The sequence below is a fragment of the Tachysurus vachellii genome, chromosome 5, assembly GCF_030014155.1.
Source record: "Tachysurus vachellii isolate PV-2020 chromosome 5, HZAU_Pvac_v1, whole genome shotgun sequence".
NCBI lineage: Eukaryota > Metazoa > Chordata > Actinopteri > Siluriformes > Bagridae > Tachysurus > Tachysurus vachellii.
Window position 1 is genome coordinate 30,235,371 of NC_083464.1, and position 24,154 is coordinate 30,259,524.

At 41.7% G+C, this 24,154-nt stretch overlaps 2 protein-coding genes across 3 annotated transcripts in view; one reads left to right on the forward strand and one right to left on the reverse strand.

Moving 5' to 3' along the window:
* Nucleotides 1-161, reverse strand: part of rb1cc1 (RB1-inducible coiled-coil 1) — an 18,672-nt gene extending 18,511 nt beyond the window's left edge. For both annotated transcript variants that reach the window (XM_060871066.1, XM_060871065.1), the window contains exon 1: nucleotides 1-161. This exon is cut by the window's left edge and continues 251 nt beyond it. The gene's annotated coding sequence lies outside the window, so the exon portion shown is untranslated.
* Nucleotides 162-12,028: 11,867 nt separating this feature from the next.
* Nucleotides 12,029-24,154, forward strand: part of agap3 (ArfGAP with GTPase domain, ankyrin repeat and PH domain 3) — a 131,641-nt gene continuing 119,515 nt past the window's right edge. The window contains exon 1 of the mRNA XM_060871068.1: nucleotides 12,029-12,822. Within this exon, the coding sequence (XP_060727051.1) occupies nucleotides 12,453-12,822 (370 nt within the window). The 5' untranslated portion in view covers nucleotides 12,029-12,452. The remainder of the gene's footprint in view (nucleotides 12,823-24,154) is intronic.

The window sequence follows — 24,154 nt, forward strand, 5'->3', positions numbered from 1 at the left end:
ACTAATAATAACAACCGTCCTTCTTGTTCTAAATGTAAACTATGTACATTTCATTAACGATATTGTCCAGCGTAAGCTAACGAAACAGGCTAACACCCTTTCAGTGTGTTACTGCTGCTCTCTGTTTTGTTGTTGTCGTCGCCACTGACGTCATTGTGTACCGCAGTGCATTCTGGGATCGAGTACACTCAGAGGCCACTTCATTTTCAACGGAGCGGTTTTTAACAGTTAAAGCACGTTATACTTTTTATCCATTTATAGTTGCACCAAGTTACGACTTGTTATCACTCACGTTATAGCAGCTGTAAAATGTTCCCTCATCTCTCATGCTCCTAAAGATCACACAAAAACACGACGGCTGCCCTTCGAAAAGAAACGTGTGATGAAATGCCCTGTTGGATGGCATACATGTGAAAAAAAAAAAACGTGATGGTACCCTATATCATGCCCTTACACGTGAGAAAACGTGATGAGGTGCCGTCTCGTGCGCCCGTCCGGTGGAGAAAACGTGTTGAAGTGCCCCTATAGGCTTCTCTACATGAAAGAAAACACTCAAGGTGCCCTCTAGGGTGCCCTTATTGATGGCCATTCGAATAGCAAAAAGTGATGCCATGTCCACTAGGGTGCCACTACCTGTTAAAAAATTCTATATTAGATGCCTCTATGTGTGAGAAAAGGAGACAACGTGCCCCCTATGGTTCACTTACACTGGTGAATATGTGATGCGGTGTCCTATACATTTCCTCTGCATGCAACGATAAATGTGCACTCTCACAAGTTTGCCCTTACAGTCGCACAAATCTTGGTAACATGCACTGGTGGCTGCTTTTCAAATGGGAAAAAAAAAAACATGAAGAAGTACCCTATAATCTGCCTGTACATGCACAAATGCCACAATGGGTTAAAAATTGAGTTCAATTTCTTATTGAATGCATAACTTCAACATATATCCCCCTACTGCAATCTTTTGTTCCCCTAATTGTTTTACGATTACATAATTTTATTGACTCTTATTATTAATTTTACTTAATGTTAGTATATAATAACATTGGCCTTGTATGAGTTGGTGTCCAGGCGACTGTGGAGCGACCTTGTGGTTGAATCCTGGATTCCTCATTTTTTGTCAACCGGCCCCAAAGATGTCAGTGAAGGTGATGGTGAGCATGCAGCGCGCACTTTTCTGTGTATTATTTCAACTGAATGACGGCCATCTGATCCTCAGGCCAATTGTTCATCTCCCACTGAGGACACAGCTGGGCAGAGGCTGGACACAGAGGCTGGACACCCTGACCCCTACTGGGTACGAGAAGCATCTTGTCCTCATGAGCTTTATTTAGAGGTGAGAAGTTCCAGAAACTCTCCTTCTTGCACGTGCAAGGAACACAGTACTATTCGGTTGTCATAGCAACTGACTAAATTGTATTACACGGAGACGGTTGCGTTTTTCTTTTTCTTCAAAAGAAACAACGACTGTTTAGAGCTAGAAGCAGATTGAAAGAATAGTAGCTCGAGAACCTCTGGCCCCACCCACTAATTAGCATATGCAAATATGTTTGCCATGTATTTGTAACCGAGCTTGCAACTCTGAAGTAATTCCTTATGCAACTTTTTTTGTCACTACTGTGTTGATTTTCATATGAATGATGCTGTTGTGCTAATACATAGGCTCAAAGTGTAAGATGCTAACCGAACAGGAAGTCACCATTGTGGGTTATAACTTGTGGGTTATATAACTTGTGGGTTATACTCATGCAGCCAAAATGTTTTTTTAGACATTTACAAATCAGCTTCATCTCTCTCCTAAGCCACACCTTTCCCCATGCCAGCGTGCTACATAGCTTAAAATATCATTACGAAAGCTGTTATCATGTCTGCCTTAAAGGAATGCAACAAAACTGCTTCGGTTTTTATCCCATGAACAATCTGCTTAGTGATTTTTTATTTTTTTGCAATCTTAAAGCTCATCGGCATTCCATCCTCGAATACAAACCCATCTATTCCTTTGGGAATGAAATTAATTTTGTGAACGCACCAGCTGACAGTTTAACTATCCGACCATGTTGTTCTGCATGTGCATTTACATAAAAACAATGTGACTGGACTACACAAACTCTACATGCAGACCCACTGACACTAGAGTCTGATTACATTTACATTTATTCACCCTAAGTAGCAGAGGGTTAATGCTTTTTGCTGAACTCTAACAGCGAGGGGTCCGATCTTAACTGCTAATGAGATGTTGGGGGGGAGGATTGAAACAGCCAAGGCAATCACAGCATACATTATTATGGAATAAAACACTCGGGGATGTGATTTTGTAAGAAAATAACAATGACAATGACACAGTGGTGTAACAAAGCTATGAATGACATCAGCTAATTTTTCAAACTGTCTCCTGACAAAACACAAGATCTCACATTATACATCTTTATCAGTCTGCAGTTATAATGGAACAGATGCAAAATAGGTTCCTTTAAAGTTCCTTACATTACAGAGACTTGTCCAAACCAGATTCTGCTCTGAAATTTTCCATGTTGTTCCTGAGCATCCACAAAACTTAAAAGTCTTACTTGTGTTAAAAAAACATAGTGGTCCAAAGCACTAGACACTAGAGACTCCTTCCAAAAAAGCTTAGACATTAAACACTTACCTGCTTCGCCAAACCGTAAAGGTTATGAAACTATGAAAGATTATCATCCGGTTATGAAAACAATCAGACTGAAGTGGAGAACAAGAAAAAGTTGTCATCATCCATTTACCTCAATAAAAATAATGTCATTGTTTCTGGTAAATTAATTAGACTCAGTTATTTTGTTAATTATCCTTTACAGATTCTGATCCAAGGGGTCACGGTGGCTTAGTGGTTAGCACGTTCGCCTCACAACCTCCAGGGTTTGGGGTTCGATTCCCGCCTCCACCTTGTGTGTGTGGAGTTTGCATGTTCTCCCTGTGCCTCGGGGGTTTCCTCCGGGTACTCCGGTTTCCTCCCCCGGTCCAAAGACATGCATGGTAGGTTGATTGGCATCTCTGGAAAATTGTCCGTAGTGCGTGAGTGAATGAGAGTGTGTGTGTGTGCCCTGCGATGGGTTGGCACTCCGTCCAGGGTGTATCCTGCCTTGATGCCCGATGACGCCTGAGATAGGCACAGGCTCCCCGTGACCCGAGGTAGCTCGGATAAGCGGTTGAAAATGAGTGAGTGAGTGAGATTCTGATCCAATTAACTCTACAATGCCACACGTATCAGATCTCTAAAACACAACTGAACCGATATCTGTCTTCTCTCACCGCAATGTTCAATTGTAATTAATATTAAATTGGGTGTTTTGTGCGATCAAGAGACCTAACTCATATTGACGCAGTGGTTTCACAGAAGAAAAACATCTTCGTATTGGAAGACTTTTTAATAAATGCTGATCCTGAGGTGATTTTCTGTTCTAGGGCAGATCCCCTAAAGGGCGATGCAATATTCATAGCAGATTTGTGTGAGCAAGGAAGCTTCTTTCTTGTGGTGAGTATTGTTTAATAGGCCACTCTGAAATATCCAACAAAAATGTACTGTAGTCCACCATTTTGACCAATAAGACAATTCCAATAGTTCTGCCACTCTGTGGGATCTTATTCTTTTTCCCGCTGTGATGAACACCGACTATATATCTATCATCCTCCTTTCTTTACAGCTTCCGTAGTTGCCGTAGACTTTAAACGCTATTTATCGCCCAAACATTTCCTCATGCAAAATGCCATGTGATTATGGAGATTTGGTCCTTTGTTTGAGTTCAGTATCCGTTGTTGGCCGGAGGACGGGATGCTCTTTTTGGATCCCAGTTCCTGTTCCTTTTTCATCCCGGCTTAAAGAGTTTATTCTTGCCGTAATTACACCATGTCTACTGTAAATACAATGGAGCTGAATTTATTTGTATAGTGTTACAGTTTCTATTTCACTGCTCATAATAACCAGTAAGAAATCCTAGGCAATGTATGCCAAGAGGAACTCAGTAATGCTCAGAGCTGACCTCTGATGTCAATTTATATAATCTTTGTCATATATATACAGTAAGAGCTGATTGCCCAGGACTTATAGAGTCCATGCTGATGAAGTCTAACTCCTAGTGAGACAGTCTCTGTTGAGACTAAGGAATGTGTCCTTCCTTCGTAGCAGATGAACAGTTTCTCTACTGATCAGATTGCCCCTGTCCAGTCCAAATAATTCCGTAGGGTACATAGAAAGGAATGGTCTGCAGGCATCAATGAAGGTCAATCGACTAAATCATGAAGTAGATGTGATAAGACCGTTGGCACGAATTAAAGATTAAACGACAAGGTCAACCCAGAGATATCTGAGCACTCATGCAGGACAAGCTCATCAATCGAGCATGTAACTCTTCAACTCTATTAGCTGAAGTGATCACTGCATTTAAAGACATCATCTTTAGCATATGAAACCGTAATGATCCTCTCAATAAGGAAACAAGTTGATTAGACCCCCCCTTGTTTGGTGTGGGGTCTACATCTTCTATCACATCTCTTTCTTTATGGACCTTTTACTGTCGTGACGACTTCTATTATTATTTCAATGGAAAAATCTGGAGAATATCTAGCAGAATAAAATTTGTTTAAAACCAAACAATTTGATAGATAATGCTGTAGATAATAATAATAATAATGCTGTTTCTGATGAGCAAGATTTTCTCACCTTTAAAAGAATACTTGATCCCTTACCTACGTTTCTTTAAACAGATATTACCAATAGTTACCGAACCCATTCTAAAATGAATAAATTCTACCCTTAGCACTGGTTAAGTACCTAAATCCGTTAAAGGTGGGGTCTCCGTTGTTTGAAAGCCAATATTGACATATAAAATCACCAAAACAAACACGCCCCTAACCCAAATGGGTCCCACCCCTGTGTTGAAAGCTCCGCCCACACATGCATATACGTAACCCGGGGAACTAATGGAAAGAAATGTGTCTTTATCATAACTGAAGGGAAGAACAATACGATTGTAGATAAACAAACAAGCAAAAATGACACACAAGCATAATCATGTAAAGGACAAAGGCATATATTAGTTCTGTGTAACAAAGCAAAACCAATGTTACTCACCTATCGAGAAGGAAAAAAGCGCCTCGGCGTCTTAAGTAAAGTTGAGATTGGAGTTTCCCGAGTCAATAACTCCTCAGCTAAACACTGTTACTATCAAAACACAGTTGTAGCTGCCTCTCTACCTTACTACGATAGAAAAGAGGCTTTGTAAGCCTTTCTTCGCTTTCTTTCTTTGTTTTTATCCTCCCTGTCAATGTTAAAACCGCTTTCTGCTAATGTCACACATGTACACTGAACACTCTCTCCACCGCATATTGACAAGAGCCGCCCCTTTCTGCTCATTGGCTACACGTTTGTTTTGATTTTTGTTTAGTTTTCGGCCTGACTGAGTTTTCTGAAGCATTTCTCAAACAACTGAGACCCCACCTTTAAACTAGTGGTTATTATACCTTAGATTAAAAAACTGACCTTGACCCATGCCAGCTGTCCAACTATACTATATACTATGAACAGTTTTTCTTAGGATATACAGTATATATACAGTAGGTTGGCATAGGCATAAAGTGTTTGGTGAACTGTGATGTCTGGTTTGCTGACTATGGAGTGGTTGGACACTTTATGGTCTGGCATTTGGCGTTTAGCAGACACCCATATCCAGAGTGACTTACAATGTATTTCAATTTATACAACTGTGCAATTAAGGGTTAAGGCCCTTGCTCAGGGTCCCAGAAGTGGCAGCTTGGTGGACCTGGGATTTAAACTCCTAACCTTCAAATCAAAAGTCCAACACATTAAACACTAGGCTACCTTATCCCTAGCTACCATTAGCCTCATGTGTCATTGGCCTCATGTGCCTCTGTGTCACCTTCTGGCTCTGCCTTTTAGATATACTGTCATAGCTGGTCTAGCCAGAGTCCCTGCCTGCATTTTGCACATAATGTACATTGTCCTTAACCATCACATGATTACAATCGTACCTAATCTCTCTCTCTCTCTCTCTCTCTCTCTCTCTCTCTCTCTCTCTCTCTCTCTCTCTCTCTCTCTCTCTCTCTCTCTCTCTCTCTCTCTCTCTCTCTCTCTTTGCACTATATGTGCCATTCCCAAGCTCCCAGTGTGACTGCTTTCTAAACCTACCTGATCCACCCTGACTCCGTACCCCTGATTGTAGTTTTGTCGCTTGGCACCGCATTCTGTGGACTATCGCGCCGTCTTTGAACTGCTTTGCGTCAGTCAGCTTTGTGCTCAGGTCTTCATCAGCAAACGTTTGAAGACTATGGCAGGATGGAATTAGTATTAAGTCTTAATCAAATTATTCTAAATTATTATTTCCTCCGAATCTCTTTGTTTCACAATTCCTCTGGACTACAAACTTTTGTAGAAAGGACATTATTTACTGTCCATTGTCACCCAAATGAAGATGATGGTCCCTATTGAGCCTGTTTCCTCTCAAGGTTTCTTCCTCATATCATCTCAGAGTGTTTTTCCTTGCCACTGTTACCTCAGGCTTGCTAATTGCTCATTGCTACATTTCTGAGGTGGTGGTGGTGGTGGGTGTCCTAGTGTTCTACCTGATGACTGCGGGTGTGACATCTCCTGCCCAAGGTTTGTCCACAACGTGTCCTTTTTGCTAACAGAAACCAGGTTGCAGTGACCTACAGGTGCCAAACATATGGCTATTTTGGCCATGATCGCTTCCTGATTATAAAACCTGGGTCCTGCTGTCCAGAGATATTAGGAACAAAGCACAAAGAATGATCTTAACATACAAGGCATAGCAGATTTGGTCATATAAGGTAGGGATTGTGTTAAACACACTTGAAGACGAGCATAAACCAGGTTAGAGGAGAGTTGCCCCTTGTCTTGTCCTCGATGAGCCCTAGTCAATCGTATCTCTTTCAGAAGGATTAACTTTCGCAAAATTTAGGGACTAGCCATTCATTCATTCATTCATTCATTTTCTACCGCTTATCCGAACTACCTCGGGTCACCTGGAGCCTGTGCCTATCTCAGGCGTCATCGGGCATCAAGGCAGGATACACCCTGGACGGAGTGCCAACCCATCACAGGGCACACACACTCTCATGCAATCACACACTACGGACAATTTTCCAGAGATGCCAATCAACCTACCATGCATGTCTTTGGACCGGTGGAGGAAACCGGAGTACCTGGAGGAAACCCCCGAGGCACAGGGAGAACATGCAAACTCCACACACACAAGGCGGAGGCGGGAATCGAACCCCCAACCCTGGAGGTGTGAGGCGAACGTGCTAACCACTAAGACACCGTGACCCCTACATGCATTCATTAAAATGAATTTCTGTTTGGTTCTTATTAAGTTTGTCATGTCAACACCAGGAGCTACAACATACAGAACACAAAGTACCCTACAATCATGACATCCACCAGTGAAAACACCCAACATCCATCCAATTTCAAGGTCACATGTCACCATTGAATTTTCTAGATCGTGTTGTTTATTCATCGCCTGATCGTTGCTTGTTTCTTGACCATATTTTTGTCTAACAATGAATTTTTTTTCTCCAAACAAAGTTGTTTATCTGCGTGTTACTTACACGCCAGTTAATACACATGAGATATTTCATACCATATTCAAGTTGTGTTTGACTTTTCTGAAGGTTAAAACTGTATCTCAACAGACACAGAACTGTCAACTATAAACAAATTATTCCAGTTACGAGATAAAAATTCTATCCAGCCTGCCAGCATAACATTTTAGCATCTTTTTTCATTTGCATTTTTGCAGCTGTCTGTTGTGTTGGGCAATAAATCAGGAATAGACACAAACACAGAATGAACAGAGAGATACACTACGAGCAGCTGGTGAACTAGCTATACCGTGCCAATAGGAAAACCCTGCCGATTGTATATTTCCCCCTTGCGCCCAAGGAGCTGTCCATCCTATAGCCAAGTGCCAAAGGGACCATCTGTTAGGATAAAAAGGGCCATGAAAATAGAGGCTGAGATACACACACACACACAGTACTGTGTGTACACTCATACACCACAGACCACAGATAGTTTCTAAAATAATTTCCAAATAACACAAGGCTTGTGGGGGCACAGTGGCTTTGTGGTTAGGACACTTGCCTCCCCTTATTGGGGGGTCAATTCTTGCCTCTGCCATCTATACATGGTGATGCTTTCCTCATGCTTTGGAGGTTTCTTCCAGGTTCTCCAATCCGTGTAGGATACTCGCCAGGTTCCCCACATCATGTGAAGGATAAGCAGTAAAGAAACTGAATGAAATGCTTTTCCAAATCTGGATTGAAAGAACTCTGGTGACCTGCACAGAGCTCTGACCTCAATTCCACTGATAACCTCAACACCACTTCTAGGATAAACTGGAATGCTGAACACCTGTCAGGTTTTCACACTCAACACCAGAGCCTGATCTTACTAATGCACTTGTGATTGAATGAACATACAGTATATTCATGTCACAACCATGCTCCAATATCTAGTGGAAAGCCTTCCCAGAAGAGCTGATCACATGTGAGTGTGTGATGGTCTCATGTTCACAAATCTTTGGCAATACAGTGTCATTCTGGTGTAACCACTTTGCATCCTCTGATGGTAAACAACAGTTGGTGTGACAGCATGAACATTGTACCTCTTTCACGTACCTTCTCACCCAACCTGGAGCTCTTGACCATCAAATGTCACCCTTTCTACCTTCCTTTGGGAATTTAGCTTTGTCATAATCAGCGCCAGTTATATTTCACCTCAGGCCACCTTTGTGGGAGATGGGACATGTTCAGGAGCAGCTCTGATGACGTCAACACTTTTACGAAAGTAAGTGCTTATCTTTATTCCTTTATTTTGTTCTTTTCTCTACTATTGTTTTTTTTTTTAGGACAGTCATACGAACCATTTCACTGCATGTCGTACTGTGTATGATTGTGTATGTGACAAATAAAATTTGAATTTGAATGAAGAACACGGGGACACGGTGGCTTAGTGGTTAGCACATTCGCCTCACAACCTCCAGGGTTGGGAGTTCGATTCCCGCCTCCGCCTTGTGTGTGTGGAGTTTGCATGTTCTCCCCGTGCCTCGGGGGTTTCCTCCGGGTACTCCGGTTTCCTCCCCCGGTCCAAAGACATGCATGGTAGGTTGATTGGCATCTCTGGAAAATTGTCCGTAGTGCGTGAGTGAATGAATGTGTGTGTGTGCCCTGCGATGGGTTGGCACTCCGTCCAGGGTGTATCCTGCCTTGATGCCCGATGACGCCTGAGATAGTCACAGGCTCCCCGTGACCCGAGAATAGTTCGGATAAGCAGTAGAAGATGAATGAATGAATGAATGAATGAAGAACATGGATCTCTAAAATCAAATGCAGGACAAACATAACACTGCTCATCACCCTAAGAACACCATCTCCACAGTGAACCATGGTGTTAGTAGCAGTAGGTTGTCCGGATGCTTTTCATCCAGAGAAACTTGAAACCTGGAGCCAAATCTGGGGTCATCTCAGAAGAAATCGTGGCAGAAATTTCTGCTCTGTTCAAACAGGAGTTCAAGAGTGGCTGGACTTAACCGGGGATTAGATCAATTTCTATAAATCCATAAATCCATTCCAGTTCCAGGCTATAACATTGCAAAACATGATAGATAGATAGATAGATAGATAGATAGATAGATAGATAGATTCATTATTAATAGTCTTCATTATTAACACTCAGCTCACGTTCAGCGGATACAGACACCGAGTGTTCTGCTTCTGAAATCCTTCAGCACGAATTCACCAGCAGATGGAAACCAAATACTTTTAAGGAGTTCACTGAGCGCTTCTCTGCCCTGACGCAGGCGGCGCTGTTTCCCGCTTTTGTGTGTGTGTGTGTGTGTGTGTGTGTGTGTGTGTGTCTGTGTGTGGTGAGGGTTTGTTTTTCTTCACAAATAATTTTACCACAATTTGTTTATTTTCACAGGGGCCGTTCATTTTCTAGGCTGATTTTGGACAATTCGTTTATCATGTTAATTTTACACACAATTCATTTATTTTTCATGTTATGTTTAAATGAATTTATTTTTTTTAGATTCACTTTTCACATTTTAAAATGTTTTAACATCGTTTTTTAGTGATGCTTAAAATGACTTGTAATACTGGTAAAAAGTTCAATAACACTTCATGTTATATATTATATTATATTATATTATATTATATTATATTATATTATATTACTGTATATTATATTATATTATATTATATTATATTATATTATATTATATATATTCCAGTGCTGCCTCAGCAGCAGTAAGTTATAGAAGCTGAAAAGGTGAAATTTAGTGCAAAAGTGGGCCAGCTTTTCTTTTTTTTTTTTTTTTGTCTTATCTCTTAATGAATAAAGTTTAATGAGTTTTTATTCTCACTCTGTTAAAGAGGGCAGATGAAAAGACTATTTAAGGCACCTACAATAGCACAAAGATGTATAAAGAAATCAAGCAAATATTACTGCAAGCATTTTTTTTTTTTTGACATAAACAAATGATTCAGTTGATTTTTGTCTAAATCATTAGAACGTATCCTTGATCCATCGACCGTCCGTGAGCAAACACGGTCTTGCTCTGTGGACGCTCTGTGAATCTGCCTCTGCCTATAGAACCCTGTACACGGTCGAGACGAGGAGTTAAACTTGGTGTACTGTAACCCTCCTCCTGTCGTTCTTCTAGTGGCCACTTCAAGTGTTTAACACAGAGATTTATCCCTCTCTCAGTTTCAGGAAGTTGTAATCAGAACTTGTTAGGACTTCCTTCCTGAGCATGGGTCAGTGATAAAGCACACAGATCTGTTAGAGAAAGCAGACAATTTTTTAGATTGCGATCGAATAAACACATCACTTGAAAAGAAAAAAAAAAATACACATCTCAAATTCATCTCAAACAGGGAGATGGAGACCTAATTAATTATGATATGATATGGGGTTGAACCAGCCCAAGAGGACAAGTTGTAAAGGCCATGTATAAAGAATTAGCACCAGGAAAAAATAGCCTAGTTTCTATGTACTGGCAAATTAGCCAATCAGGTGCCGGGGATCTCTGATCCATCCTTTCAAGTGTTACTTTTCATCAAATTGTCTTTATATACATGTTATAGTGAAACTAAATGAGAACGAACTGTAATGAGCGGGGAACTGAAGAAAAGTCTAATCACACACACAACGGGATTGGTCCGTGGAATCACCCCAGCCAACATGCAAACATGAGCGTGTGCGTGTGTGTGTGTGTGTGACTTCAAGAGGAAACAACTGTTTATAGCTGCTATAATGTATACTGTAGAAATTGCACTGTGGACTTTCAACAACCTTAAATGTAAGTGTAAAGAGATACAAAGTAAAACGTTTTGCTTGTTGATAAACTAATCGCTGCGAACGATGGCAAATTGACGTGATTACTCCGGGTTTTATTCCTAATATCATTATTATTATTGGTCTGAAATGACATGTTCAAGGGGCTCTTTAATGCTGAGAAAAGGAAACTGGGTAAAATAAAGGCTCCCAATATGCTGACTACATTCCTCTATCTGTGTGTGTGTGAGAGAGTGTGTGTGTGTGTGTGTATGTGTGAGTGTGAGAGAGAGAGAGTGTGTATGTGTATGTGTGAGTGTGTGTATGTGTGTGTGTGTATGTGTGAGTGTGTGTGTGGGAGAGAGAGTGTGTGTATCTCTGTGTGTGTGTATATGTGTGTGTGTTTGGCCTTTGCATGTCAGAAATATAACCCACTATTGCATAATATGGCCGAGAATCAAACTGATGAGCTTCATCCCTACACCACAAGGACGTCCAATCACGTTACACCCTCCCCCATCCATCCATCCATCCCCAACCCTCCCACCTTCCCTCCCTCTATTTTCCCATCCCTCCATCTATCCCGTGACGTCACCGCGCGCGGAGGTGGGCACGCTGGGAGGAGCTACTCGTATCCAAAGAAGAAAAGAGAGAGAGAGCGAGAGGGAGAGAGAGAGAGAGAGGTTTTATTGGGCTTTATGATTTCTTCAGCGCACAAACGCCGCAGTCTAAGGACCCGCGCGCGCTCCGTTAAATCGGCCTCATTGTGCGGCTTAAGAAGAGAAACAAAACAATCCATTTGTGTAACAAAGCTTTTCAAAGGGAGCGCCGGTAGCGTGACAAAAGGCGTGTCCGGTCGATAAGGCGTCCTCATACTAAAGAAGGACAATACGTGGTAGAATAGAGGGAGAGAAAACACGAGCCCCGGTGGAGAGAGGAACAATGCTCGCGCATCAAGTTTTGGTAATATGAAGCGCGGATCGTTGCAGGCGGAGACTGAGCGTTGATGCATCAAAACATCGCACCGTAACGCCGATCCAGCCACAAATCTGACCCGTTATTTCTCACATCAACCGAGCGCGTTAACTTAGTCCTCATCAAGATGAATTACCAGTCGAGCGTCCCGGTGTCGGGCATCTCGCCGCCGTCACAGCCGGCCATGCCCGCTCCGGGTGCGGTCCCAGCTCCGGTTCCAGTGCCCGTACCGCAACCTATGTCGTCCCAGTTCGGTTCCGGATCATCAGGCAGCTCCGGGCCAGGTCAGTTCGGATCGGGGACGGCGTCGGGGCCCGCGGCTCAGTCCGGCGCTTCGGGCTCGCAGTTCGTCCTGTCCAACTCTGCGGCGATCCGAGCGGAGATCCACCGCTTCGAGTCCGTGCACCCGAACATCTACGCCATCTACGACCTGATTGAGCGCATCGACGACCTGGCGCTGCAGAACCAGATCCGCGAGCACGTCATCTCCATCGAAGGTAAGCTGGTTATCAAGAGAGATCCACATCACCGCATCACCTACTGCTGTAACAGTGCGTCCCTATTCCCTTTTATTTATTTATTTATTTGTTTGTTTGTTTGTTTGTGTGTTTTTATTTTGTTAGTTTTTTTTATGTAGCATCACCACCTGAGGTACCAAAACACTTAGGAGTGTCTCAGATCATCTGTTCACCAAAATATTAATTTCAGAACCTTCCCCTTTCTAACAATTTTTTTTTATTAACATGTTTTATATTTTAGTCTGTTTTTTTTAGTCTGCAAATAAACAATCTGATAAAGAAATATATAAACAATGCAGTACTTTTCAGCTGGAACAAAAAAAAAGGAATTCGAGGCGTTCGTGTTCATCATCAGACACAATCTGGTGGCGTAAACTACAATCCCACACGTTCCCTATTTCATAACAACCTCATGCATAAGAGGTGTTGAAACTCAACACTGATTCGATCTTTGCATCTTCCCAGCAATCGAGCGTTCACACTAGCGAGCGAGAATTACCGTTAAAGTTAACATTTAGTCTTCAGTTTATGCAAAAACAGAAGACTATCTTTTTTCTACGTCTCGTCATACTGCATATACGACCTTTTGGAAATGTGTTCAGATTCATCACTAAGAAAAAAAGAAATAAAATAAAGCTTGGAAGGAAGTAGCAGGGTTTGTTTTGTCTGGTGAGTGTATACAGCCAATCTGCCAGTCAAGCTAGTACAAAGCCTAGCATGTGTATCAAAACACACCCATTTGTTACTATTGGTACAGAAACCTGGATAGGCCACACCTACCTTGTTGTTGAACAGTTGCAATCCCTTCACATGGACAAAAAGACAAACCACAAGCGAAGCTACAGGCTAGCATTTGATTTCAGTGATGAACCGTATTCGCTATATGTAGCTGTGTAAAACAAACACACACACTAATCAGTCTGAACACCGGTTGTCAGGTTATGTGTTCAGGTTCATACTAGCTTTGTTGGTTGATTTAGAGAAGCAAGCCAAATCTACTAGCTGCATACACTCACCTACGTCCTTCCCGGCTTTATGTTTCTATGCACATTTAACAAAAGGTGGATTTAATGGGCTGGAAACAATTGTAGGTGAGAATGTTTGAGGTAAGGACTTCTCTTATATAGGATTGGTCCTGGGAATTGTTTAAGCCAAATGTTTGTATGCGTCACATTCCATTTAAAATGAGAAACTCTCAGTTGATGCTAGTGCCCGCGATACTAACTAGCGCCAATATTTTTTCTAGGCAAAAAAGGTGACTACGAGCAAGAAGACGACGTATAATATTTCCATGTTTTGCTGCTTGTAGTGTTGGATGTACTGTGTGGACAAACAGGAGAGGGAAGTGTAGTGGCTTGTGTTCATGAATGCCAATTACATGGCGTAGAGTGGCTCAGTGGTTAGCGTGTTTGCCTCCCACATCCTAGGATGGAGGGTTGTTCGATTTCAGCATCTGTCTAGCAACGCATGGGGTTTGTATGTGTTTTAGGGGTTTTCCCTGGGTACTAAAGTTTCCTCTCCCAGTCCAAAGACATACACTGTAGGCTGATTGTCGTCTCTGAATTATCCAGTGTGTTATCTGAGTGTGTGTGTTCTTGTTCCCTGTGATGAACTGAACTGCCACCCTGTCCAGTTCGTGCCCCTGTACCCAGAGTCTCCTGGACTGGCTCCAGGTTCCTAGCGATCCCGTGCAGGATAAGTGGTACAGGAAATGGATGGATGTACATTGCAGTCTTTTACCAGAGCCTGTGCTTGTTTATTGATTAGCGATCTAGGCTGCATTAAGGAGATTTATGACGGTTTGGTTTGATATTGGCAAGCCAGAGTGAAGCGAATGCCCCGGTGATGGTTCTTCCTGCAATCGTCAATCAAGTGCACTCTGCCTTGTAAAGATTTTCTTCAGTGAAAAAAGAGCGGCTAAAAAAAAATGCAAGTAATTTTCTTCTGAAGATGATTGTTTTCCAATAACAGCAAATTCCTTCCCGTCTGATGTAAACCGACGTTCCCGGTCCACCTTGTTTCCTCTCTTGCTTGAATCTTAAGGCTCATGCTAACAAGAACGTTCCAGCTTTACAGACAATACAAGTATCATATCGGAAGGAATGCATTCAACATCTTGCAGCCAATCAGAATCAAGAATTTGCAAGATTTCCATGTGAACTTCTGGTGCATATGAAGCTCGTTATTTCTGCAGAATCATATTCTCTTGTAGAATTGTTTAGATCACACATGACCTTTTGTGCGATTTTTGTTCATGATACAACATGCAAGTCTGTAACCGCTGTTCGGGTGCCATTGTTTCCAACCCATCTGCCGTTTAACCCTTTACTAGCACTGATGATTGGTAGACTTGATGTCAGACTCACAGGTTTGAGGAGTAAATAAGGAATACAGGTTGGGATTCTTTAAGACATTATCCCATAGAAACATACTGAAGATCACAAGAAGATTGGTTATTTATGAAACAATGACCGGGCATCATTATTTATTTCTAGTTGCATGTCATGGTGAGGGAACCACACGAAAGGTGTCATATTCATGAGAAATCACAATCAAGTTTTTCCCCAAAGTGGTTCAGGTGGTTAAGGCACTGGGTTGTTAATCAGAAGGTTAAGGTTCATGCCCCAGCACTGTCAACCTGCCACTGCTGGGCCCCTGAGCAAGGCCCTTAACCCCTCACTGCTTCAGAGTAATTGCATCATAGCTGACCCTGTACTCTGACCCCAACCTCCAATGCTGAGATATGTGAAGAAGGAATTTCACAGTGCTGTAATGTACGTCAGACAAAAGTAATGGTCGCTTCTGCTTCTGCTAATAGTCGCTTAGCTTCTGCGTCAGTGGAGACGTCCAAATGAAACATCGCTATCTCAACAGTTTCAAATCTTCACACGTCTACCAAGTTCCAGTGTAAGTTGGAATTATAAGCTGCAAAAAAAAATTAACGCATGGATTGGCACATTTTATATGAAAGGCAGAATTCCGACTCCTTGTAATAATTATGGACATTTTTACAGAAAGCCGTAAGCATTGGCATATTTAAAAAAAAAAAAAAAACAGTTTATTTATTTATTTATTTATTACATTTGATTGCTGTTATCCTTGTGGCTGCTCTTTTAAACATTGTTTTTGACCTTCAGTTCACCAGACCTAGGAATAATGACCCATCAGTTCGCTGTGTGACTCAACAAACAATTTCATCAAGGTTTATGATCAAATACTTGCATTTTATTTGGAAAAAAAAAACACCACCACCTTGTTGGAGGTTGAAAGGGTTAGCAATGACACCTGGAAATGGCCATAAATGGTATCTGATGGACGAAGGTGTTAAATTCACCCGGAATGATCTGATAATCTGATGTACGACTACTTTGTGTTCCATTCAGATTGGTCAGAATGATTTCTACAGTAGTATGGTGAAGAATTTCTGAAACGTTTACGGAAGGAGTCTCGTGTCGGGGCTAAACAGTCAGATGTGAAGCTGCAGCTTGGAGTTTTCCAGATTAAAGAATTAGCGGTTTCATGGCAACGTAACAAATCGCCATGGTAACTTCAAGAGAGAAAATATTGTTTATACAACTGTTCTAACGAACGTTTATTGATACTAGTTTCAAGGGCGTTTCTGTAGCTGTACACGCGTAGCTGTAAATGAATTCGGCAATACCTCGGGACGTGCCGTTTTCGGAAAAGGTAAAATTTCTGGTAATGCATGCCGACGTTGATTATTTTCTTATGTAGCATCGTGACACATCATTAGACATCTGTAGAGTTCAGTGTGTCGCTTAATGGTTCATTAAGCACCAGATCAAACTGATAATTTGGAACCATAGGACAGGAAACTCGAATCGTAGCACAATAACGAATGTTGAGGTGGTTTATGTAGTCGCCATGAGTCCACAGCCATTTCCCCAAGCCAACTGCCCAATTGCCACAACAACCCCACCCCCCCACCGCAGCCAAGGTTACATCATGACTCAACCGTTCATCTAAACGTGCTGTTTTTAGCCTCATAATGTTCTTGTGTTATGTTAAATAAAGCAAGAAGTTCAAAGGTTGCGTTTCACGTCAGTCATCATTACCACAACGAACATCTCTAAAAGCAGCAAAATACAAAGTCTACTTGTTTTTTTTTTTTTTAATTTTTTTTCTTTTAGCTGCTCAGAGCAAACGCAAATCTTTTTCATCGTCGTAAGCGGTCTCATCTTTTTCGGAAAAACACAAACCAAGCAGGAAATGATGGCGTTGAGATCTTCTGCATGCGCAGTGTTTTTGTCCTTAACGTCGTAGAGCACTTCACACGCTCGGCTTCTCTAATCGTTTTCTCGTTCCCAGATGTGTTGTTTTTTTTTCCCTGCATTTTTGTTGCTGCTGAGATAAACAAAGAACGTAGAATTGTTTTTGATTTAAAAAAAAAAAAAAAAAAAAAAGTAATCTTGCTGCATTTTTCCTCTCCTGTGGCTCTGAACTGCCATTTAATGCGTCAGGGTAGAAAAAAGAGAGGAAATCTATGCAGCGCTCTTCACTGCAGCAAAGCTTGTGGAGCTGTTACAGGTTGAGACAGTGATTGTGTATGTATGTGTGTGTGTATGTGTGTGTGTGCGCACATCCACCCACCTGTACGCGTGGACTGCAGATTTTTGCCGCGGTTCTGCATTAAAAGCACTGCCTGCCTGTTGCTTAGGAACCAGAGGCTCATAGTTTTGCTGAGGATGAGATGAGAAGAGAACAGGAATTTAAAAAAAAAAAAAAGAAAGAAAGAAAGAAAGGGATTAGAGAGCAACTCTGATCTGATTGTACGGCTCAGTCGCACGTCATCTGAATGCTCCGACATTCAGCTGTATTTGGGAGATTATTTTGCCTCCACCTTGTTTATCCCCTCAGACTTAAACCGAGCAGTCTAAACAATGCTCCAGACAAGACAAAACAAACTCATTTTGCCTGAGAAGATATTTACTCGTGCGTAACAGGAGAATAGAACGAGGGCTTAATGCTAGCCAAATACAACATATATAAGCTGTAGATCAGATTAGCATGAGCAAATAGTTTCGTCTCCCAGAGTTTGCATAAATCCGTTTGTTTTGGCGCTTAATGAGAAAATCGTCAGGGTTTTACATAATGAATATATTTATTAGATTGCCTGATGGGCTCCAAATGTCATTCGAAAAAAACAAACAAAAAAAATCTCCCGGAAGCCCGCCCACTTCTCCATATATGGCATTATTACCATCGCAGCAGTTTTTTCCCCTTAACGAGCTTTGTGTGCAGAAAAATGTTGATTATGTTTAACAGAAATTGAAATTGATCAGTAATTAATAAAAATAAGTATATTGCTAACATCAGTTAATTACCGTCAGTATTATGGGACGGTTTAAATATGGCCAGTTTTTGATCAAAGGTGGAGGGGTGGCTAAAAATTTGAAGTTAAAAGGTTTGGATACGTTCGATGTCTCACAGTTCATGAAATGGGGCGGATCATTTGGTGCAAAACAATATGATGGCTTTGCTTCATGCTGATTTAAGAAATCCAGCTCTGATGCTAGGTGTAGAACGTAGCACTTTCTACATCTTGCTCGTTGGCGTCTCCTAAATCGTCTACCACCTGTTGTTAAAAATGATCTCGGTTGTTACCCAGTCCTAACCACAAGCTATTAAAATGGTGGAGGATATTATCATGACTATGATGATTCGTTGACCGAGCTGATTTTCAATTGTTCAACCTGATTGTTCATCAGCAATGATCTTGTTATTGTTTCTTTGACTGGGGGATGATTCTGTCGACAGCCATGATTTTTTATTTTTTTTTTGTGAGGTTGAGGAAACCCACAGGAACGTCGTTTGAGGATTAATCCCTACAAACCTTGGGCTCGTTCTGCTCTGCTAACCCGGACGTGCGTTCAGTGAAGAATTACGGAGATAAATCACTAAATTGAAAGAATTTCAGAGCCTCCAAATCCATGCTAGGATATTTTGGCTAATAAAAAAAAAAAGAATTGGGGACTTTTACTCTTGACCTATTGTGCAGCACTTGTATGTAGCATATCACATCACAACTCACGTTAGTAACATAACGTTCACGAAACAATTTGCTCACAATTATGCAGAGGCATTTTAATTCGGAAAATTATTTCAAATGTGTGCCTGCTGTGCAAAAAAAAAAAACACCCAAGAATACGAATATGCCTCACGGTGTCTGCTTGTCATCTGAATTTGCCCTCTTTTTTGGGTATTCGACAGCACGTGCCTCTGCTATAAAGGCCTTTTGTTTAAAAATGTTTGGATCCCTCGTCTTCCTGTCAATCATTCACAATTATGCTAATGACTACAAGTTTGGGTGCTGACCTTTGAACCTAACCTTGCATCCAGAAGGGAGGGAGTTTAAAAGATTGTGGAGCCATGCGTGAGCTGGTTCTTACCGTCGCTTGGTGGCACAGCGATGATAATCTGATGTTATTCCCTGGACGAGGAAGAGAAAGTAGGCCATTGTAAACGCAAAACAAAGGCGCTCTCTATAAATTTGCCTGTTTTTTTCTTTTTTCTTCTTAAACCCTCGCATTTAGAGTGCGTGCGTGGCCTTTTAGCTTCGTCGCTGGAATTGAAGGCGACTGAAGGCAACTAGAGCATTCAAGGTGATATTTGTCTAGCAATTAGTAGTGACAGTTTATACAGTAATGAGAACTTTTGTGTTGTGATCCAGCAGTCGCATCCGCTTCATATTTTGTCCCTTGGCTTCATTTATCTAGGGTTAAGGTTAGGAAGGAAATGAAATACATTGATGACTCGTGAGAAAGAAGACCTTTAGACATGTACCGCTTCACCCTTTTGGCCCTTTGAGCTTTCTGTGAGCTTTGCATTTTTTGTGGGTGTGGCTAAATGTAATTGCGCCAATTTTGCAAATAGGTAAAACTTTAGATCTGATCCTTTCAGACTTTAAGGACGTTCCCAATATGTCGCGAATTTCATTTGGGGGGAGCGGGGGAGCGGAGCATAAGGTTTCATATGAGTATAAATGTATATTCTCTGCTACCCAGAAAATACACATAAACATTAAAGCCTAACCTGCTGTAGCAGTGGGGTGGAGGCATCTGGAACGGTATGCTGGAGATTTGGCGAAGATATCCAGATGACGCAAAGTCTCTGGAGCTCAGGGAAGAAGTGCCGGATAGGCATCTGGAGCAGTGTGCTGGAGCTCTTCGTCAGGATCGGCAGGGCTGCTGAGCAACAGATGGCCAATGACATGAGAAGAGGCTTTGGAGAGATTGGAGCCAAACAAGCCTGGAGTCCTGGATCTCCTTGGCACAGAGACTCACTGACATTCTCACATTCGCTCTCTCTCACTGTACTGTATATGAAGCAGACATATGGATAATTAGGGACACGAAATAACCAAAATGGAGGCCCTTCCAAGACCATCTTCTGGTCCAAAGTGACTGTTCGGTTGAGACCTGATAGAAGTGAGAAGCTGAAGGTTAAAGTCCTTGCTCGAGGGCTCACTTGGAGATGCTGGGATTTGAACTCGTGACCTTGAACTTATGATCTGTAGTCCAAGAGCTTAACCACGAGGTCTTATTGCACTAGTGCAAGTGTCTGAATCACTGATCAAAAACTGAGGCCTGGTCTACTGCTTCCTGTTCTTGCAGGAACCCCACTCGACCCTGCTGATGGTATGATCTTGGAGGAATGTAGCTCAGTATAAGTGTTGGGAGGACAGATTTAGTGTTAATCCGCCAACTAATTGGAGCTTGCATGCTCTATTTAGGGAAACTAAAATGAGCTGCTGGATTCTGATTAAAAAATAGGGGCATGTCATATCTGTCTTTTTTTTTATTTTAATATATAAATGCAAGGACATCCAAGGATCTAGAATACACAGCACATGTAGAGAGATGGCACTTATTTCCTTTTGGGTTTGATTAGGACAGGATGTCCAGCAAGAATTTAAACGCCGCTTTGTTTTTGTTTTTTTATTTCCTTTTTAAACTTCTAATGGCATTTCTAAATAGAGATTAGAGATCATCCCCTACGGCATGTGGAGAGGACTAAAATAAGTTTGGGGTACGATTCGTCTGAACGAGCTGCTGATTCATATGACTTTGAGCTCGCCCTTCTCCTATTTTAACCAAATATCTCACCACATTAACAGGTTTATATTTGTTTTTAAAACGTTATCATTTTATCGCTTAGCTATAGCAACGGGGGGGCACGGTGGCTTAGTGGTTAGCACGTTCGCCTCATACCTCCAGGGTTGGGGGTTTGATTCCCGCCTCCGCCTTGTGTGTGTGGAGTTTGCATGTTCTCCCCATGCCTCGGGGGTTTCCTCCTGGTACTCCGGTTTCCTCCCCCGATCCAAAGACATGCATGGTAGGTTGATTGGCATCTCTGGAAAATTGTCCGTAGTGTGTGAGTGCGTGAGTGAATGAGCGTGTGTGTGTGCCCTATGATGGGTTGGCACTTCCAGATACGTCCAGGGTGTATCCTGCCTTGATGCCCGATGACGCCTGAAATAGGCACAGGCTCCCCGTGACCCGAGGTAGCTCGGATAAGCGGTAGAAAATGAGTGAGAGTGAGTGAGTGAGCTATAGCAATGGTTTAATTATCAGGGATTCATATACGCTTTACATAATCTTAGACCAGTCATAAACATGCGGATGTATTTAGAAAGGATTGGAAAATCAACATCTTTTATAAGAAGAGGTTTGTTTAGCATCTATGTAAGGAGTCTCCAGTGTCCGGGGGATTATTGTGATCGATTATGTAGCTGTTGTGATTAGTACCCGCCAGAATCGGGCAATTTTGCGATTGCAGAAATCGGGTCAAAACTCTGTGATTATTCTGAGGGTATATGGCAATATGGCAGCATTACATGTGTGTCGACACTAAAAGGTAGTGTAAAAGAAGCCATTTGCCAATTAAAAACCTACAGCTGGATATTTTATTGCAGCAAAAAACACAAGAACCTCCTTTAGGATTACGTAAATAAGCTTGTGCGAATAAAAGTAACTAGAAACGGATAAAAATCACGGATTTAATTGACCGAAATATCTCACCGTGTAAGCACATTGCTGCGGCCTGAGAGGAACAAGATGTGTTGTGGTGTTCCGCTTCACCCGGTTGTTGTTTGCAGTCACGTAACATCGCCCACTAGCACTAATCCCTGGTGGAGTTTAGATCTTTTCAAATGAAAAGTTGTAGTACCTGAAAATCCTGGAGACTCGTTCCTCTCCCAGCAGGCTTGTGGGCGTCACATCGGCGTAGAGTGTTTATTCGGCTTGTTTGAGCATTGCGGCGAATGGCTGTAGGTGTCTGCACTTCACCACACAGTAGCCCACATCATATTATGACAAGGGTGATAACAAGATATAATGAAACAGTAGACAAGATGTCAGTAGAATTGCTGTGGTTGGTTTGGAGGTACTTTTGTTTGAGCCCCGCATCTCTTCAAGAGGTGCAAAAACTTATGCTTCGGCTGTAGTATGTATGAGTTTTAACCCTGTGGTGCTACAGCAATACGTATATATTTGTTATCCTGCCGTGACTCTCTCAATTCTAGGCTTTCTAGCATTAACGGCTGCACTGTAAAGGGCTACCCCGCTAATCTGCAAGAGAAAGAGATGCTAGCATGAAACGCCGGTTTCTACTGTACATCATGAGCTGAATTATATATTATTATATATAATATTAAAAAAAAAAAACCTTGATTTTTAAGGTTTGACTTTTTGACGCTTGAGTGGAGGAGATCGGGCTAATGGATGCGGATGACATAAATCGATAGCACAGATAGCATCGTGGTCAAGAACGGCTTTGCTCGGAGTGTTGCCCCGACGACTGAAACGTGATCACGCTGTTTACATCACCACTTCCTGTGTTTCCCAAAAGCTTAGCGGAGCAGCATGACCCCATGGCAAAAAGCCACCCCCTCTTCCTTTCCCGCTTTTTTTTTTTCCCCCTCTTCCTCTTCATCTGTTCCACACACAGAGAGGACCATGTGGTCTTACTTTGGCACTGAAAGGTCCAAGTGAGAGAGGAACAGCAGGAACAGCAGAGCCACGTGGGGTTTCCATTCAGCAGGGTTTTATGTGAATTCTTGTATGACACTAATTCAAGGACAGCAGAGGAAATTAGCATTAAAAAAAGGTCTTGTATTTTTGTATGGATAAAATAACAAACTTTTTTTTTTTTTTTTTTTCTCAATCTGTGGGAAGTGTGTGTTCTAGATTTTAAAATGATCAGTGGTCAGCGTGTTCGACCGGTTTGCACCGGTCGTCGGTGGAAACGTAGCACACGGCTGAAATAATTGTGCCGTTTACGTCCGCTAACATCCTGGAGTTTGGTGTTAATAATAATCGCGTGTCTCTAATTGTTAGGTTTGTTACAAGACGACATTTTGGTTTTTGTTTTTCGTCCACTAAACAGCACATTGTACTTTTTTTTTTTTTTAATCAGTTTATAGTTAGCTTTAACGTCTTATGGAAGAAATAAATAACAAAAAAAAAATTAGATACAAACATTTATTTAAGAAACTTTATGCTTTTACAAGAAATACTAGTTTGAATAAAGTGTAGTATGGATGGCATTAAATAAAGCGATCCAGAACAAATCCATAAATTTTGTCAAATAATACTAGGCAAAACTAATGTCACCCTCTACAAGGGGGGACGAGTTAGCGGGCCGGACGATTTAGTCGTTATGGCATTTCCTGGGCATTACCAAATATAAATCAGCTGTGATTTTAATTTTATGGCTAATGACATGTGCATGATTACGAAAAAAACATGAATTTTTTTTGTCCGTTTTCGGAAAGGAACTACTTCAAATCCTTTGTCTAGCAAAAATATCATTAATAAGAGTTTTTTTTGGTACATGAAAAGAGTCAATGGTGAAAGGCTTCTGCATAAGCCTATTACACAAGGATGAAGAAAAAAGGTCATGTTGTTTGGTTGCTGCATCTCATCCCTCGCTTTTTTTTTCTTTTTGTGGCTTAATATGCAAGACCACACGTTACATAAGAGCACTTGCCGGCAAAAAAAACGCTTGTGTTCGATTGAACTTCTCACGTGGACATGCATTTTCATGACCCCTTGTTAGTGTTTTTTGTTCTGGACGGCGCCGCTGCGTGTGGACTTTGTGGAAGCGGAATTCACGTTTGTAATGAATGCACACATTTTTCTTCCCCTCTCGAGTTTAAGAGAGCAGTTACTATGGCGACGTTGGAAGAGGAAGGTCATCTGGATGCCGCGGATGATGTGGGCTGCGTTTTAAATGACGATGTCGAGATCTGCCGTCATCTGTCTCTCTACCGCCATGTCATTTAGAGGTT